The following is an 18,801-nucleotide window of genomic DNA, read 5'->3' as shown; positions in this document are numbered from 1 at the left end:
GGGTACCAACGAGTGCAGGGCTTGAGTGAAGGACCTGTGTCTATGCTGTATAAATCTATAAATTTGCACCTATTTTTGCTGCAACATTTTTTTTTATAAAAAGCATATGTGGTTGGGTTCTTGATGGCTTGGACATCTGAAGTCTGGGGAACAAACCTCTAAGGCTTGCATTTAAACCTACCACAACAGTCTGAAAAGTTAATCTGTTTTTATAAAATCAAAACAGAAATGTGCTTGTACCAGTGGAAGTGACCACAAATCTTTTGACATGCCATAAAAAGAACTATTGCTGATTCTACAGAGGTACTGTTGAAAATATCCTGACTGGTTGCATTATGATCTATTATGGTAGTTTGAATGCTCAGGAACGCAAGAAGCTGCACTGAGAAGTGGCTCTGTCCAGTGCGTCACAGGCACAACCCTCCTCACCATCGGCAATACCTGCAGGAGGTGTTCCATCAGATTCACGTTATATGAAGGATTTAGAAGCTTTAGAGAGGGAGCAGGTGAGATTTACCGGGATGCTGATAGGGATCAGAGAGCACATCTTATGAGAATAGGTTGAGTGAGCTAAGTCTTTCCTCTGGGAGCAATGGAGGTAAAAAGATGACTTGATAGAAGTTCAAGGTAAAGTTATTATTATTTAGGTAGGGCTGAATTTGTTAAGTGTATCCAGGAGGGTTTGTTAAATCGATATGTGGACGGTACAATGAGAGGAGGGTTCTGGTGTTGGATAATGAGCCTGGCCAGCTGACTGACCTTCCAGTGGGTGAACAGTTAGGCAACAGTGACCACAACTCCTTAACTTTCAGGACAGCTATAGATAAGGATAGGTATGGTCCTTCCAGAAGAGTTTTAAATTGGAGTAGGGCAAATTACAAGGCCATTAGGCAGGAACTAAGAAGTGTTAATTGGGAACACCTTTTCTCTGGCAAGTCCACTTCAGACATGTGGAAGTTGCTTAAAGATCAACTGCACAGAGTACAGGAAAGGTATGTTCCTGCTAGAAGGAAGGACAACGATAGAAAGATAAGAGAATCTTAGATGTCCAGAGAGCTGATGAATTTAGTCAAGACAAAAAAGGAAAAGTATGGAAAGCTTCGGAAGTTAGGATCAAATGAAGCACGAGGAGTATAAAGAAACCAGCAAAGAACGAAAGAAGGGAATTAGGAAAGCCAGGAGGAACCATGAGAAGTCAGAATCAGAATCAGGTTTATTATCACCGGCATGTGATGTGAAATTTGTTAACTTAGCAGCAGCAGCTCAATGCAATACATAATCCAGCAGAGAGAGAAAAAAATAAATAAAATAAAACATAATAATAATTAAACAAGTAAATCAATTACATATATTGAATAGATTTTTTTAAATGTGCAAAAACAGAAATAGTGTATATTAAAAAAAAGTGAGGTAGTGTCCAAAGCTTCAATGCCCATTTAGGAATCAGATGTCAGAGGAGAAGAAGCTGTTCCTGAATCACTGAATGTGTGCCTTCAGGCTTCTGTACCTCCTACCTGATGGTAACAGTGAGAAAAGGGCATGCCCTGGGTGCTGAAGGTCTTTAATAATAGACGCTGCTTTTCTAAGACACCACTCCCCAAAGATGTCCTGGGTACTTTGTAGGCTAGTGCCCAAGATGGAACTGACTAGATTTACAACCTTCTGCAGCTTCTTTCGGTCCTGTGCAGTAGCCCCTCCATACCAGACAGTGATGCAGCCTGTCAGAATGCTCTCCGTGGTACAACTATAGAGGTTTTTGAGGGTATTTGTTGACATGCCAAATTCTTCATACTCCTAATAAAGTATAGCCACTGTCTTGCCTTCTTTATGACAACATCGATATGTTGGGACCAGGTTAGCTCCTCAGAGATCTTGATACCCAGGGACTTGAAGCTGCTCACTCTCTCCACTTCTGATCCCTTGATGAGGATTGGTATGTGCTCCTTCGTCTTACCCTTCCTGAAGTCACAATCAGCTCTTTCATCTTACTGACGTTGAGTGACAGGTTGTTGCTGCAGCACCATTCCACTAGCTGGCATATCTCACTCCTGTACACCCTCTTGTCACCACCTGAGATTCTACCAACAATGGCTGTATCGTCAGCAAATTTGTAGATGGTATTTGAGCTATGCCTAGCCACACTGTCATGTGTATATAGAGAGTAGAGCAGTGCGATAAGCACACACCCCAGGTGCGGCAGTGTTGATCATCAGCAAGGAAGATATGTTATCACCAATCCGCACAGACTGTGGTCTTCTGGTTAGGAAGTAGAGGATCCAATTGCAGAGGGAAGTACAGAGGCCCAGGTTCTGCAACTTCTCAATCAGGATTGTGGGAATGATGGTATTAAATGCTGAGCTATAGTCGATGAACAGCATCCTGATGTAAGTGTTTGTGTTGTCTAGGTGGTCTAAAGCCATATGGAGAGCCACTGAGACTATGTCTGCCATTGACCTATTGTGGCAATAGGCAAATTGCAATAGGTCCAGGATCTTGCTGAGGCAGGAGTTCAGTCTAGTTATAACCAACCAAGTCCTTTGCAAGTAGGATCAAGATGAATCCCAAGGCACTCTATACATACAACAAGAACACGAGGATAACTAGGGAGTGGGTGGCACCCCTCAAGGATAAAGGGCAGAATATTTGCAGAGAATGTAAGTGAGGTATTTAGTTAATGAGTACTTTGCTTCAGTATTTATTAAGGAAAAGGATATGGAGAGCCAGGAGGTCGGTGTTGAGTGTATAAATAGGTTCAGGCATTTAGAAGTCAAGAAGGAGGAAGTGTTGAGCCTCCTAATTAGTATTAAGATGGATAAGTCTCCAGGGCCTGATGGGATTTACCCCAGGCTATTGAAGGAGGCAAGAGATGAGATTGCTGGAGCTTTGACCAGTATCTTTGCGTCCTCTCTAACCACTGCCTTTATTAGTCGAGGTCCTAGAGAACTGGCAGATGGCTAATGTTGTACCTCTATTTAAGAAGGGAGCAAGAGAAAATTCAGGGAACTATAGACTGGTGAGTCTCACTTCAGTTGTAGGGAAATTGCTGGAGAAAATTCTTAGGGATAGAGTATATGAGCATTTGGAAACCCATGGTCTAATTAAGGAGAGCCAGCAAGGTTTTGTGCGGGGCAGGTTGTGTCTTGGCAATTTAATTGAGTTCCTTAACAAGGTGACGAGAGATTGGTGAGGGTAGGACAGTGGATGGTGTCACACGGATTTTAGTAAGGCATTTGACAAAGTCCCTCATGGGAGGCTAATCCAGAAGATTAAGATGCATGAGGTCAGCAGCAAATTGGCTGTTTGGATTCAGAACTAGCTTGCGCATAGAAGACGGGGGTAGTGGTTGAAGGGACTTATTCGAGCTAGCCAACAATATCAAAGAGGATACCAAAAGTTTTTTCAGATATATAAAGAGTAAAAGAGAGGCATGAGTGGATATGGGACCACTGGAAAATGATGCTGGACACCTGTTTGGGCCCCAGATATGCCTGCCTTTTTGTTGGCTTTGTGGAACAGTCCCTGTTCCAAGCCTATACTGGTATCCGTCCCCCACTTTTCCTTTGCTACATCGACGACTGCATTGGCGCTGCTTCCTGCACGCACGCTGAGCTTGTTGACTTCATTAACCCTGCCTCCAACTTTCACCCTGCCCTCAAATTTACCTGGTCCATTTCCGACCTCTCTCCCCTTTCTAGATCTTTCTGTCTCTATCCCTAGAGACAGCTTATCTACTGATGTCTACTATAAGCCTACGGACTCTCACAGCTACTTGGACTATTCCTCTTCCCACCCTGTCTCTTGCAAAAATGCCATCCCCTTCTCACAATTCCTCCGTCTCCGCCGCATCTACTCTCAGGATGAGGCTTTTCATTCCAGGACGAAGGAGATGTCTTCGTTTTTTAAAGAAAGGGGCTTCCCTTCCTCCACCATCAACACTGCTCTCAAACGCATCTCTCCCATTTCACGCACATCTGCTCTCACCCCATCCTCCCACCACCCCACTAGGAATACAGTTCCCCTTGTCCTCACCTACCACCCCACCAGCCTCCAGATCCAACATATAATTCTCCGTAACTTCCGCCACCTCCAACGGGATCCCACCTCTACTGTTGAGATGAAGCCACACTCAGGTTGGAGGAACAACACCTTATATTCCGTCTGAGTAGCCTCCAACCTGATGGCATGAACATTGATTTCTCTAACTTCCATTAATGCCCCTCCTCCCCTTCTTACCCCATCCTTTATTTATTTTTATTTCCCCCCATTTTTTCTTCTTCTCTCTCTGTCCCTCTCACAATCACTCCTTGCCTGCTCTCCATCTTCCTCTGGGCTCCCCTCCCCCTTTCTTTCTCCCTAGGCCTCCTGTCCCATGATCCTCTCCCTTCTCCAGCCTTGTATCCCTTTTGCCAATCAACTGTCCAGCTCTTAGCTCCATCCCCCCCCCCCAGCTCCTGTCTTCTGCTACCATTTCAGATCTCCCCACCCCACTTTCAAATCTCTTACTATCTCTTTTTTCAGTTAGTCCTGACTAAGGGTCTCGGCCCAAAACGTCAACTGTACTTCTTCCTATAGATGCTGCCTGGCCCGCTGCGTTCCACCAGCATTTTGTGTGTGTTGCTTGAATTTCCAGCATCTGCAGATTTCCTCGTGTTTGAAGTCTGAAGGTAGATAAGTCAACTGGACCAGATGATGAACACCCCCAGGATTCTGAAAGAGGTGGCTGAAGGGATCTCTCAGGAATCACTAGATTCTGGCATTGTTCCAGAGGACTGGAAAATTGTAAATGGCACTCCTCTTCAATAATGGAGGGAGGCAGAAGAAAAGAAATTATAAGCCAGTTTGCTGATTTCAGTGGTTGGGAAGATGTTGAAGTCGATGGTTAAGGACAAGGTTTCAAGGTACTTCAGGGCACATGGTAAAATAGGCCAAAATCAGCAAAGTCAGATCTGTTGGAATTCTTTGACGAAATAACAAACAGTTTGGATAAAGGTGGCCTTTGTGAACTTGGATTTTCAGAAGGCCTTTGACAAGGTGCTGCACATGAGACTGCTTAGCAAGGAATTACAGGAAAGACACGAGCATGGATACAGCATTGGGTGATTGGCAGGAGGCAAAGAATGGGATTAAGGGAGCCTTTTGTGACTGGCTGCCATAGCTAGTGGTAATACACAGCAGTCAGTGTTGGGACTGCTTTTTACATTATACAGTATGTCAATGATTTGGATGACACAATTGATGGCTTTATGGCCAAGTTTGCAGATGATATAAAGATAGGTGGATAGGCAGGTAGTGTTGAGGAAGCAGGGAGTCTGCAGAAGGACTTAGAGAGATTAGGAGAATGGGTCCAGAAGTGGCAGATAGAATAGTGTCAAGAAGTGTATAGTCATGCACTTTGGTAGAAGGAACAAAAGAGTAGACTATTTTTTAAAACAGGGATAAAATTCAAAAGGGGCTTGGGAGTCTTTGTACAGGATTTCTTAAAAGTTAGCTTACAGGTTGAGGAAGGCAAATGCAATGTTTGCATTCATTTGCGAGGACTAGAATATAAAAATAGGTTTGTTTGCCAACATGACATCGCGATAGTGACAGCCCACAGTGTGATAATGACAATTAAAATTATGCCCTCTCATATTAGAAACTTCTGTCCTGAGAGGTTCCCAGAAATCCCAACACAAATAATAGACACACAAGTTTGGTCACCAACATGAGATTCTAATAGTGAGAGCCCACAATGGGATAATGACACTTCAAACGGGAGGAAGAAAAATGCAATAAATATTGAAGCCCATACTAACTACAACACAAGTTTTGAAAATATTAAATGCTTCTCGAAAAATGAAGACTACTTCAACCATTGTTCACACTGAAGCAATTCGCATAAAATACTGGAAGAACTTAGCAAATCAGGCAGCACCTATAGAGGGGAATAAATGGTCAAAGTTTCGGGCCAAGACCCTTCATCAGTCCTGAAATGTCGACTGCTGACTCCCCTCCATAGCTGCTGCCTGAATTGCTGATTTCCTCCAGAATTTTGTTGCTCAAGATTTCCAGCATCTGCAGAATCTCTTGTGTTTATGTGATACACTGAAGACATCATCATCATGACGTGGGTGATCCTAGTCTTGACCATGAATGGTCTTGGCAAATTCTTCTGCCAAGTACTGTCATATTCTCCAGAATACTCACTGTTTCTCAGATCTCTGAGACCTGGGATCTGGACGGTGACACACTGCTCTAAAGACATTTCTGACTAATGAATTTATCAATTGTCTGCACGTTTTCTTCAGCAAGACTCAACATAACTCTGTACACTGCCTTCCAGCCCTGTATGAATGTGCACAAATCTACAAAGTCCACAAAGTAAGGAAAAAATGGTTTCTTGTTATTATCCCAAAGACAAAATTAAAATGGCAACCTGCAGAATGGGGCAAAACATCTGATGGCCAGGGTTAGAGTTTCTGTCCAAACACCAGCATTAATTACAGGTAAACAAATACATCCAGGGAATGTGACTGCACTAATAAGCTTGAATTAGTATCACAAACACGAAAAAAATCTGCAGATGCTGGAAATCCAAAGCAACACATACAAAATGCTGGAGGAACTCAGCAGGCCAGGCAGCATCTATGGAAAAGAGTACAGTAAAGTTTCAGGCCGAGACCCTTCATCACGACTGGAAAGGTAGGGGAGAAGTCAGAATAAGGTGGAGCAGGGGAGGAAGAAGTACAAGGGGGTAGGTGATAGATGAAAACAGGAGAGGGGAAGTTGATTGGTGGAAGAGATAAAGGGCTGGAGAAAGGGGAATTGATTGGAGAGGGTAGAGGATCATGAAAGAAAGGGAACGAGGAGGAGGACCAGAGGGAGGTGATGGGCAGGTAAGGAGAGAAGGTGAGAGAGGGAAATGGGAATGGGGAGTGGTGGGGCGGGGAGCATTACAGGAAGTTCGAGAAATCGATGTTTGTGCCATCAGGTTGGAGGCTACCCAGATGGAATACAAAGTGTTGCTCCTCCAACCCAAGTGTGGCTTCATCGCGGCAGTAGTGGGGCCACAGACTGACATGTCGGAGTCGGTATGGGAAGTGGAATTGAAATGAGTCCCATGTTTGCCACTGTCACAGGTGTACAATCTCAGCAGCAACAGAACAACCACAAGAGAAGGCCGCAATATTACGGACACTGCATAGGATGCGTTTGTAAAGCCAAATTTAACAGAAATATATAAAACTTTCCTAAGAACAACATGAATCCAAAGAAATAGATATTCTTTAAAGAGAAACACATACGGAAAATTAAATAAATCCGAATTAGGTTTATTATCGCTGACGTATATAGTGAAATTTGTTGTTTTGCAGCAGCAATTATCATCATCACTATATTTTATATGACATAGGCGATCATGCTCTTCCCATGACCATGGCTATTCCGGGCAATTTTCTCTGCACAAGTGTTTTGCTATTGCTTTCTTCTGGGCAGTGTCTTTACAAGTCGGGTGACCCCAGCCATCTTCAGAAATTGTCTGCCTGGGATCAGTGGTCATATTACCAGGACTTGTGATATGCACCAGCTGCTCATACGACCATCCACCACCTACTCCCATGGCTTCACGTGACCCTGATCGAGGAAGGGGGTGCTAAGCAGATGCTACACCTTGTCCAAGCACGATCCGATCTACAGGCCAGCGGAGGGAAGGAGCACCTTACATCTCCTTTAGTAGAAATGTATCTTCACCCCTCCACCAATATCTTACCTCGTGAGGTAAGAGACTAAAGAATAGTACAGTTAGGTGTGGCTAGGGGAGGTGGTGCAGGAGTGAGAGTTTAAACTACATAGATTACTGGACTCTTTTCTGATATATGTGGGTCCTGTAGAAGAGAGATGAGTTGCAGCCAAACTGGAGAAGAACGATTATCTTGGCAGAGAGATTTGCTGGTGCTGCTTGGAAGGGTTTCAACTAGTCTGGCAGTAGGGTAGAATCCAAAAAGGTGATGTAGTAGATGGGAAAGATGGAACAAACTTAAAAGCTAAAGTGAAAAAATGCAGTAGACAGGACAGGAAGGGGCTAGATAGGGAGGGTGGGAGGCCTGATAGAATCACAGAACACTACAGCGCAGAAACAGATGCTTCGGCCCATCTAGTCCATGCCTAGTATTAATCCGCCTAGTCCAATTGACCTGCACCTGGACCATAGCCCTCCATACACCCCTACAAATGTACTTATCCAAACTTCTCTTAAGTGTTGAAATTGAACCCCCATCCACCACTTCCTCAGGCAGCTCAATCCACACTCTCAGTCCCCTCTGAGTAAAGATGTTCCCCCTCACGTTCAGACATTTCACCTTTCATCCTTTACCCCTGACCTCTCGTTCTAGTCTCATCCTACCTCAGTGGAGAAAGCCTGCTTGCACTTACCCTCTCTACACTGCTCGTAATTTTGTGTACCTCTACACTCCAGGGAATAAAGTCCAAACCAATTCAACTTTTCCCTATAACTCAGGTCCTCAAGTTCACACAACCTATAAATCCACTGTCAAGGATTCTTCATGTCCTGTTCTTGATATTTATTGCTTATTTATTATTATTTCTTTCTTTTTGTATTCGACAGTTTGTTGTCTTTTGCACAATGATAGAATGCCCAAGTTGCTGTGGTCTTTCAATGATTCTGTTATAGTTATTATTCTATTGTAGAGTATACCCACAAGAAAATTAATCTCAGGGTTGTATATGGTGACATATATCTACTGAGAAAATAAAGTTACTTAATGAACCTTGAACATCTTTGTAAATGTTCTCTGCATTCTTTCAATCTTATTGACATCTTTCCTGTAGGTAAGTGACCAAACTAGACACAATATTCTAAATTAGGACCTCACCAACATCTTATAAAACTTCAACAGATGAATGTGTGGCTGAAGAACTAGTGCAGGACACAGGGCTTCAGATTTCTGGATCATTGGGCTCTCTTCTGGGGAAGTTATGACCTGAATAAAAAGACCGGGTTACACCTGAACCTGATGGGGACCATTAGAATTTCTGGGCAGGTTTGCTCGAGCTCTGGGGAGGGTTTAAACTAATGTGGCAGGAGGGTGGGGACTGGAGTGATGGAGCTGGGGATGAGACAATTGGTATAGTGCTGTGTATATACCAATATTCCAACTAGATGCTGTGTATAGCGAGATTGTGAGGAAGGAAAGGCAGATGATTGGGTGAAATTGCAGTCGGTGGGATGAGTTAGAGTGTAATAAGGCTAAAATCAAAAAGGACGATGAATACAGGATTGAAGGTGTTATATTTGAATGCACGCAGTATATGGAATAACTTAGATGATCTTGCAGTTAAGAGATTGCCAGGTATGATGCTGTGTGGCATCTCTGAATCCTGGCTGGAAGAAGATCATAGTTGGAGCTTAACATCCAAGGATTATACATTGTAGCGAAAGGACAGGCAGGTAGGCAAAGGGGGTGGGGTGGCACGGTTGGTAAAAAAAAAAATGGTATCTAATCCTTAGGAACAGGTGACATAGGATTGGCAGATATAGATTCCTTGTGGGTAGAGTTAAGAAACTGAAAGGGTAAAAAGACCCTAATGGGAGTTATATACGGACCTTCGAACAGTAGCCAGGAGGTGGGCTACAAATTACAATGGGAGATAGAAAAGACATGAAAAAAGGGCAGTGTCCGATAATCATGAGGGATTTAAATATGCAGGCAGATTGGGATCCAACGCTAAGCTGATTTCCCAAGAGAGGAATATTTTGTAGAGTATCTAAGAAATGGCTTTTTAGAGCAACTTGTGTTTGACTGGTGTCACCCGTCTTGTAAAGATACTGCCTAGAAAGGGTTAATGGTAAACAACTTCTGTAGAATTTGCCAAGGACAATCGTGGTCAGAGACCATAATCGCCCACACCGTATGACACAGCTCAAAATGATGATGATGACCTCACTAGGTTGTGGCATATGGGATTACAACCCTAGATGTTCTTTTCTTTAAACTTAGAACCTTAGACTCCCTAAATGCTCTCTTCAGGACCTCATTTGCCTTCCTGCCTTGGCCATGGGTACAGACGTGGACCACAACCACTGGGTGCTCACCCTCCCCTGCCTTTCCAGGGGCAGATGAGATAAGGAGACAGAGACTGAGACAGTTTAGAGACCTTGGCTTGTTTAGTGGTTAATAAGATTAAAAACTTCAAGGAAACTTTCTTTCATTTGTATTAAGCCACAACTTTCTGGAATAATCATGTTTAGTCCTGGATGTAAACTGTATCTGTCTGCACTTTGTGTGGGACACACTGTGAACTACGAGATCTGAGGTAAAATGCAGCCGTGCCAATAAACTTTGGTGAGGGTGACTACATACTCCTGTATTAGTTAGACATTCATTTCACTTTCCATTTCTTGCCTCACTAGCTCATAAAATGGTGAGAAATTCCCCAGAGGTCCCGTCCTTTGTAAGCTTACGTTAGCATGCATCTCCTTTTTAAACAAAATCACATGCAACTTTGTGTTGGTAAATTCACTTCCTTGTAGCTTTATCTTTCTTCTCCTTCCCCCCCACCCCCCACCCCACTGCAATCAGACTCCTGACCCAGTCACCATCCTGGGGATGCTACCACGTACTCAGGCTCTTCACTCCACTGCTCTTGGTTACTTCAGCATTTCTTAGGATTGCACTACAGGCTTTGTACCATTCTGTTGTTTTTCACCCATCGCTGCGTTTATTATTGGACGGCATGGCACCACAGTGGCAGGCGTAACGCTTTATGCCGCCATTAATAGTGGTGCAATTCCCACCAGCTTTTACGTTCTCCCCATAACTGCGTGAGTTTCCTCCAGGTGCTTTAGTTTCTCCCCACATGCAGGTTAGTAAGGGTTAGTAACTTGTGGATGTGCTCTGTTGGCGTGGGACTCACGGTGACACTTGCAAATGGCCCCCAGCACATCCTTGGACTGTGTTGGTTGTTAATACAAATGGTTCATTTCACTGTTTGCTTCAATGTACACGTGACAAACAAAGCTATTGTTTATCTTCATCTTCCTGGTCAGTGGCTGCCTGGGCCAGATCACCATGAGCTATCCTCTGCTGTAAAAGTATCTAAGTAATTGTTTTACAGTCCAATCCACTTCTCCAAAAGAAAATCAGAAATTCTCACTTGATGATGTTTCTTTTTGCATCAGAAATATAAACAGAACAATCAAATAATTACAACTGAGAGGAACAAAATTCTATGAATTGCATCTAACACACACTGAAGATGTTTTGCCTTCTGTGTTTAAGAAAGCCATCTGGTAGGTGACCTTCCGTCCATTCTTAGCCTCCAGCCTTTTGATTAAACGTATGATGTGGCAAGGACAACATTCACTGGCCATTCCTGGTCGTCTGAGAACACAGTGGAGAGCCATCTCCTTGAACTCTACAATCTACATGATGAGAGTACTTCTACAGTGTTTCCAACCTTCACTATTGACCTTCATCGATCAAAGTACTGAGTACAGGAAATAGGATGTTATGTCCAAGTTGTACAAGGCATTGATAAGGCTTAATTTGGAGTACTGTGTGCAGCTTTAGACACCTACACCTGCTATAGGAAAGATGTAAATAAGACTGAAAGAGTATAGAGAAAATTTTAAAGGATGTTGCCAGACTGGAGAACCTGAATAATAAAGTCTCAGGAAACATTGAATAGGTTAGGATTTCATTCTCTAGAACGTAGAAGACTGAGGGGGTATTTGATACAGGTATACAAAATAATGAGGGGTATAGGTAGAGTAAATGCAAGCAGGGTTTTTCCACTATGGTTGGGTGAGACTAGAACTAGAGGTCACGGGTTAAAGGTGAGAGGTGAAACGTTTAAGAAGAACATGAGAAGAAACTTCTTTACTCAGAGGGCGATGAGAGTGTGAGATGAGCTGCCAGTGGTGGAAACAATTTCGATTTCAGCAGTTAAGAGAAGTTTGGATAGTTACATGAATGGGAAGGTTATAGTCCGGATACAGAACGATGGGTCTAGGCAGTTTAAATGGTTTGGCATGGGCTAGATGGGCCAAAAGGCCTGTTTCTGTGCTGCAGTTTTCTATGTCACACTCTTGAATTGGATTCTCATTCAGTCCAGCACAAGCCTGATGTCATCCAAAATGCAACTTTGCACAGTGTCACATGATGCCTTTCTGTGCTGAAATAATACCTCCCATTTAAAGTTCTCAGTTCTGTCTCAGTGCATTGTTACATCAGGAATTTGGAGGCAGCAAAGTTAAGGAAAATCTGCATATTTTCAGGTCAAGGTGGTGACTGACTCTGGAGGGGAACAATCGTTTTTTATTGATGCACCATAAACAACACACTATCTGGGTAGAGGTGACCAGCATGGCCCTATTACTTGCTCAGATTTCTCTTGACTACTTTAATGGTTTGGCATGGGCTAGATGGGCCCATGCTGAACCAAGACTCGTACGGCCAGATTTGGGAACAGCTTCTTTCCAATTGTGATAAAACTGCAGAACGGATCCTGACCCGGATCTGGGCCGTACCCTCCAAATATCCAGACCTGCCTCTTGGGTTTTTTGCACTACCTTACTTTCCATTTTTCTATTTTCTATTTGTGATTTATAATTTAAATTTTTATATTTACTAATTTTTAATATTTAAATTTGGAATCCAGGGAGTGGAAAGTGCAGAATCAAATATCGCTGTGATGATTGTACGTTCTAATACCAATTGTTTGGCGACAATAAAGTATAAAGTATAATTAACATGGAAAACCAAGCGACCTTGTTTTAAATGTTGGACAGCCTTACCTGTGACTCAGTGGGTGGGCATTCTGCAGAGCTGGGAGACACTTTGGCAAGTGACTGAATAGTGAAATCATTCGCAAATCGGGAGCTGTTGAGAATCGCTGCGGTTTCCTCGTCCACAATCACAGTTTGTCCTTCCTGGTCAAAAGAATGAGAGGACCCTGATTCAATGCTCGCCGATTGGAAAAGACATCCATCTGCATTACTTACCGCAAGACGCTTCCGGAAATTGGACAAGTATATGAGAGAAAAGGGAATAGAAAGAGCTGATGAAAGGTGGAACGTGAACCAATATTGTGGGCCAAAGGGCCTGTTTCTGTGATTCTCTGAAATCATTCTGATTGGTTTGCATCTTGGTCTGGTACAGTGATTCAAATGCGCAGGAATGATGAAGCTGCAGATAGTAGCGGACTCTGCCCAATACATCACGGGTACATCCCTCCCCGCCATTGGCAGTGTCTACAGGAGGTGCTTCTTCAAGGCAAGATCCATCAAAGGTCCCCATAACTGAGTCATGACATCATCTCACAGCTACCGTCAGGCAGGAAGTCCTACACCACCAGGTTCGTGAACAACTACTTCCCATCAAGCACTGGGTTTTCAAACCAACCAGCAGAACCCTGGTGGAGGACTTGGTCAAATGCTGCGACCTGAATTATCTGCAGCTCAACATCAGTAAAACAAAGGAGATGGTGATGGACTTTAGGAAGAGTAAGCCTGCACTGTTCCCTGTTTCTATTGATGGTGAGGACGTGAATGGGGTGAGGACCTACAAGTACCTGGGGGTGCACCCGGATGACAGACTTGAGTGGAGCACCAACACAAAGGCTGTATACAAGGGCCAGTCGCCTCTACTCCCTGATGAGACAGAGGCCCTTTGGAGTATGCAGGCTTCTCCTTCACATGTTCTACCAGTCTGTTGTCACCAGTACAATCTTCTATGCGGTGGTGTGCTGGGCAATGGCATCAACATGGGCGATGGCAACAGGCTCAATAAACTGATTAGAAAGGCTAGCTCTGTTATAGGAGTCAAACTGGATACACTGGAGGCTGTGGTAGAACAAAGGACCCTACGGAAAATCCTGGCAATTCTGGACAATGTTTCTCACCCTCTGCATGCCATCGTGCCTGAACACAGGAATATTCTTGTAATAAGACTAAGACAACTGCGCTGCTCCAAAGAGGTCATCCTTACCCTCGGCCATTAGGCTCTATAGTGAACCAGCCTGTAGCCGGGGAAGCGATGAACCCCTCCCGTTAGACTACTTGAGATAACTTATTTTTAGTCTTTCTACTTGTCTCTCTTCTATCTGTGTATCTCTGCACTTGTCATGCTACTGTGACACTGCAATTTTCTCTGGGATCAATAAAGTATTTATCTAATCACTAAAATTTTGCAACATTATGACCACTTTGCACTAAAACAGAGATAAGATAGGATACTTTGCTGATACATATTCCATATATTTCCACTTGCACCTGAAGGTTTTGTGACTTCGAACCCTCCTTATCCAAGTCAAAAAAAACTTATTTCTAGGTCATGAATCCCTTGAAAAGCTAGAGCTTAAAACTTGTATCTTACTTTAAACGTGTAATTGATGTCAAACTCCAGTTTCTCTCTGCAGTCTGTGATGGAGCCATTGTAAATCACACAGCTTTTCTCTCTTGCAGTGCCGGCTGGGATCTTGAACAGTCGACATGTGACAGAAACAAACTTGTAGCCACCTGCGGAAAGTTTGAAAAGTTAAAATGGGTTCCACTAAATACTGTAGTAGGGAGCTGGTACAGGCAGCTGTAGGCTGAAAGGCTCTTTGTGCTTTATCATACTGTATCAATCACCTCAAAGTTAACGTGCAAAGCACAGTCTGGTGCTTAAACATGTTTACGTAAAGTCCCACACATAAAAGTTGCTGGTGAACGCAACAGGCCAGGCAGCATCTCTAGGAAGAGGTACAGTCGATGTTTCAGGCCGAGACCCTTCGTCAGGACAGAAGGGTCTGACGAAGGGTCTTGGCCCGAAACGTCGACTGTATACCTCTTCCTAAAGATGCTGCCTGGCCTGTTGCGTTCACCAGCAACTTTTATGTGTGCTGCTTGAAATTCCAGCACCTGCAGATTTCCTTCTGTTTACGTAAAGTCAGCCGGAATGCAAACCAGTCTGTGTGTTAGCGAGATGCAGAAACTGATGTTAATGTTTCACCGCAGATACAGAGTCAAGGTGTCACAACACTGACATAACGTCATTGAATGATAAAGCACAAAAAACCATTCAGCCCACAGGTACCTGTACTAGCTCTCTGTTAGAGTTATCCAATTAATCCCAATCTCCTGATTCTTTCCCCCCATAACCTGCACTCCTAAAACCTCGTCAATAATGTGCCCTGAAGGGCCTGCTTCTGTGCTTAACTGTTCTATTGACAGATGTACTGTTGAACGCATCCTGACTGGTTGTATCATGGTCTGGTATCGCGATTCAAATGTGCAGGAATGTAAGGAGCCACAGAGTGTAGTGGACTCGACCCGACAGATCACGGGCACATCCCTCCCCACCATCAGAAGCACGTACGTGACACGATGCTTCAAGGAGATAACATCAAAAATCCTCACTATCCGGGCCATGCCATCTTCTCACAGCTACATCTGGGCAGGAGATACAGAGGTCTGAACTCCCACATCACCAGGTTCAAGAAAAACTACTTCCCCTCAACTATTTGTTTCTTGAACCAACCTGCACACACCTAATCATTGCAAGTTTAGCAACACTACAACCATTTTGATCACTTTACCCTAAAATGGTCTTTGTTTTGTTCTTATTGTTCTTTCTTGTAAAAATTGCACATAGTGCGTTTCCCTTATGGATGTTGGGTATCTGAAGCTCCGTGCCTGTGATACTGCTGCTAGTGAGTTTTTCATTGCCCCTGTGCACACACAGATTAGTGCAGATGACAATAAACTCCACTTTAATGTCAATACTCAATAGTCTCTGAACGGCTGCAGCCAAGATTGAGAATGCTCTGGGTCGGGATACAACAGAAACTGGGATCGGGAATGCTGAAAAATCAGGAAAATGATCAACTGCTCCTTTTTCCTGGAACTCCCTCCATGACAGCCCTACATATGCACCTTCACCGGAGAGACTGCCAGGATTCAAGGCGACACTCACCACCACTTTTTGAACTGTGGCGTTTACCAGCAATGCCCAAATCACAAAAAAAATTAAAAATCTTGAGAATTTGGAGAAGCTTCTCTTTGATTGATGCCACAAGAATGCAGAATGCATTAACCCTTGCACTAACTGATTACCCTGAACTCTTCCGCAACCTTTCCTCAATTTATCTAAATACATCATGGTTTTAAAACTGTCCCTTACTCCTCTTCTCAGCCTTGGAGAACTACTGTCCCTCCTGTCTGCCAAAGTAATCAAAGCTCCATCACTTCATCCCACTAGACACCCACAGCCTGACTTTATCACCTTATAAACCCCAATGCTCAAACGTTAGTTTTGGATTTACCATTAAACTAATCTCTGATCAGCCCTTGCCTAATCCCCATCCCTAATCCCCAAACTTCATGCCCTCTGCTCAATATTTTTGTACCTCATACTTCAGCCTCGTGAACAACTTTGCTGCCAATGCTTTTAACCACCTGGCTCCCACATTCCGAACTTCCCTCCAAATCCCCTCAAGATCCTTCTTGACACCTTCTCCTTGATTACACTCTCCATTATTGCCTATGGGTTGCGTCCAATTTCCTCTCTGCTTCAGTGATGTAGGATCTAAGGCTCCTGTACCTCCTGCCCAATGGTAGTAGCAGGGAGAGGGCCTGGCTGGGATGAGGGGGTCTTTAATGATGTATGCTGCTTTCTTGGGACATCACTCCATGTAAATGTACTCTACGGAGGAGAGGACTTTGCCTATGATGAACTGGGCTGTATCCACCACTATCTGTATCTTTTTCTGTTCCTGGGCATTAGTGTTTTCATACCAGCACATGATGCAACCAGTTAGGCCACAATCATTAAGCAATTTTCCATATCAAAGTGAATAATGTGCAGACACAAACAGATGTCGAGGTCTCTTTGGTTACTTACTAATTAACTCCTGGAGTTCTTCATTAACCACGGGGACCTTGGCGGCACTGACCAGTCGTGGGACACTGAACCCCACCTTCTCCACAATTTTGAGAAACTCTTTCCACCAGAGAGCTCCACCTAGACACTCACCTGAAGGAAAATCATTCAACAAATTACATTACATTCTTTCAGTTCCTGATGGCCACCCACCAGGTTATTGCGTTCCCAACCAGCAGTACCAGATCTCCACCCAAACCTCCCTGCACCTAACAGCAGCAGGCCAACCCTCCCCCTCGTACAGGCACAGAGAGAAACACTGAGCTCGGAAGCTCACGTGCCGCACGTAGCACATTACGCATCAGGAGCAACAGGGTACGGCACAGTAGCATAGCGTTTAGCGGAACACTTTCAAGCACCAGCAATTGGGGTTCAATCCTGCTACCGCCTGTAAGGAGTTTGTACGTTCTCCCTGTGACCACATGGGTTTCCTCCGGGTGCCCCTGTTTCCTTCCACATAGACGTATGGGTTAGGATTAGTAAGTTGTGGGCATGGTATGTTTGTGCTGGAAGGGTGGCGAAAGAAGCAGGCTCCCCCCACCACATATGGTCTTATAATGGGAGAATGGATCACCTCATGATAAAATGGCGGAGCAGACTCGATGGGCCGAATGGCCGACTTCTGCTCCTTTGTCTTATGGTCTCAAATACATTGGATTGATTTGATGCAAACAACGGATCTCGCCATACGTTTCAATGTACGTCACAAATTAAGCCAATCTAACCACTTAATATTTCTCAGAAACAATAAATGGTACTGGCACTGTGCTTGTGTTACTTATGAATATTTTCCTCTTACCCCACAAAACCTTGTGCTTTCTCACAGATTCTGGAAGTTCACAGTCAGCATAGATATCACTGAAGTACATCTCACCACCATCCTGACAATGAGAAAATCAATTCCTGTAACTGTAGAAGGTCCAATATGTCGGATGCATTCAGCTCTTTAGGAATTGAATGAGTCTGTGTTGCAGAATTATCATAAAGTCAATAACTAAAAACTGTCTTGTCATTCTCCAGACCTTTCTGGGAAATGAGTCAACCCTTACACACTCATGAACACACCATCCCCTGGATGCTGGTCATGGCAGAGATGATCTGCCTCTCATTCCATCCCTATACCAAGATTTGCTGCATCCCAACTACCTCATCCATCCACTACAGGAGCCTGACACTCCTGCTGTCTGCGAGTCCGTGAGCCTAACGGAGGCTGGAGGCTGTTTGACTCTGTGAGCGAGTAGCTGGAGGGATAAACGGGATTGTTTTGCTGTGCTCCCCAGGCGTAGCCTCAGCAAAGATGGCAGCAGCACACGGATGGCACGCAAGTAATGAATACCTTGCCAGTCGGGGTGGACCGCGGATGTTGTGTGCGAGTTGTCCACATGATACGCGAGCCAGGGTAGCACGATACGGACAGCAAGCCACATAGCAGGCTCCCTGTCTCCACGCAGCTGATGAATCCAAAAGAACAGCAGAAACCGATACAGTTTGGCACCAGCAGTGTCTCAGGAGTTGCCAGTCAGCATTAAACTCAATGTAGGGACTTAAGTTCTGGATATTTCCTCAGGGTTTACTCCCAAAGCCTTCCTCAATCTATACTTATTCCTTTGGTATAGTCGCAAAGCAGCAGAGGTTTGAGATCAGAGTTTTCCTTCGCCTAGATCAACTGCCAACCACGGCTGACAAGACCCATCTGCCCCAAGCAACTGGTTTTAAGGTGCCAGTAACCTGCCTTTGCCCCTTCTCCTGTCAGTAGAAACAGCTCTGCCGGGCTTAGTAGCTAAGCCATACGTGAAGGCCAGGAGCTGGACTTGGTTGTCAGATTCCCATGGCATTGGGAGAACTTAGAAGGTAATGGGAACTTGTCCCCATTACTACCCCC

At 44.2% G+C, this 18,801-nt stretch overlaps 1 protein-coding gene across 2 annotated transcripts in view; it reads right to left on the bottom strand.

Annotated features, from left to right (window-relative positions):
• Positions 1-18,801, bottom strand: part of as3mt (arsenite methyltransferase) — a 63,795-nt gene that overhangs the window by 11,009 nt on the left and 33,985 nt on the right. For both annotated transcript variants that reach the window (XM_063071297.1, XM_063071298.1), the window contains 4 exons: positions 17,719-17,800; positions 16,881-17,012; positions 14,373-14,515; positions 12,794-12,928 (listed from right to left, as the gene is read on the bottom strand). In XM_063071297.1, coding sequence (XP_062927367.1) covers positions 12,794-12,928; positions 14,373-14,515; positions 16,881-17,012; positions 17,719-17,800 — 492 coding nt within the window. The remainder of the gene's footprint in view (positions 1-12,793; positions 12,929-14,372; positions 14,516-16,880; positions 17,013-17,718; positions 17,801-18,801) is intronic.

Source organism: Mobula hypostoma, chromosome 19 (assembly GCF_963921235.1).
Source record: "Mobula hypostoma chromosome 19, sMobHyp1.1, whole genome shotgun sequence".
NCBI lineage: Eukaryota > Metazoa > Chordata > Chondrichthyes > Myliobatiformes > Myliobatidae > Mobula > Mobula hypostoma.
The sequence above is the reverse complement of the archived record's forward strand: the minus strand, read 5'-3'. Positions and strand labels throughout refer to the sequence as shown.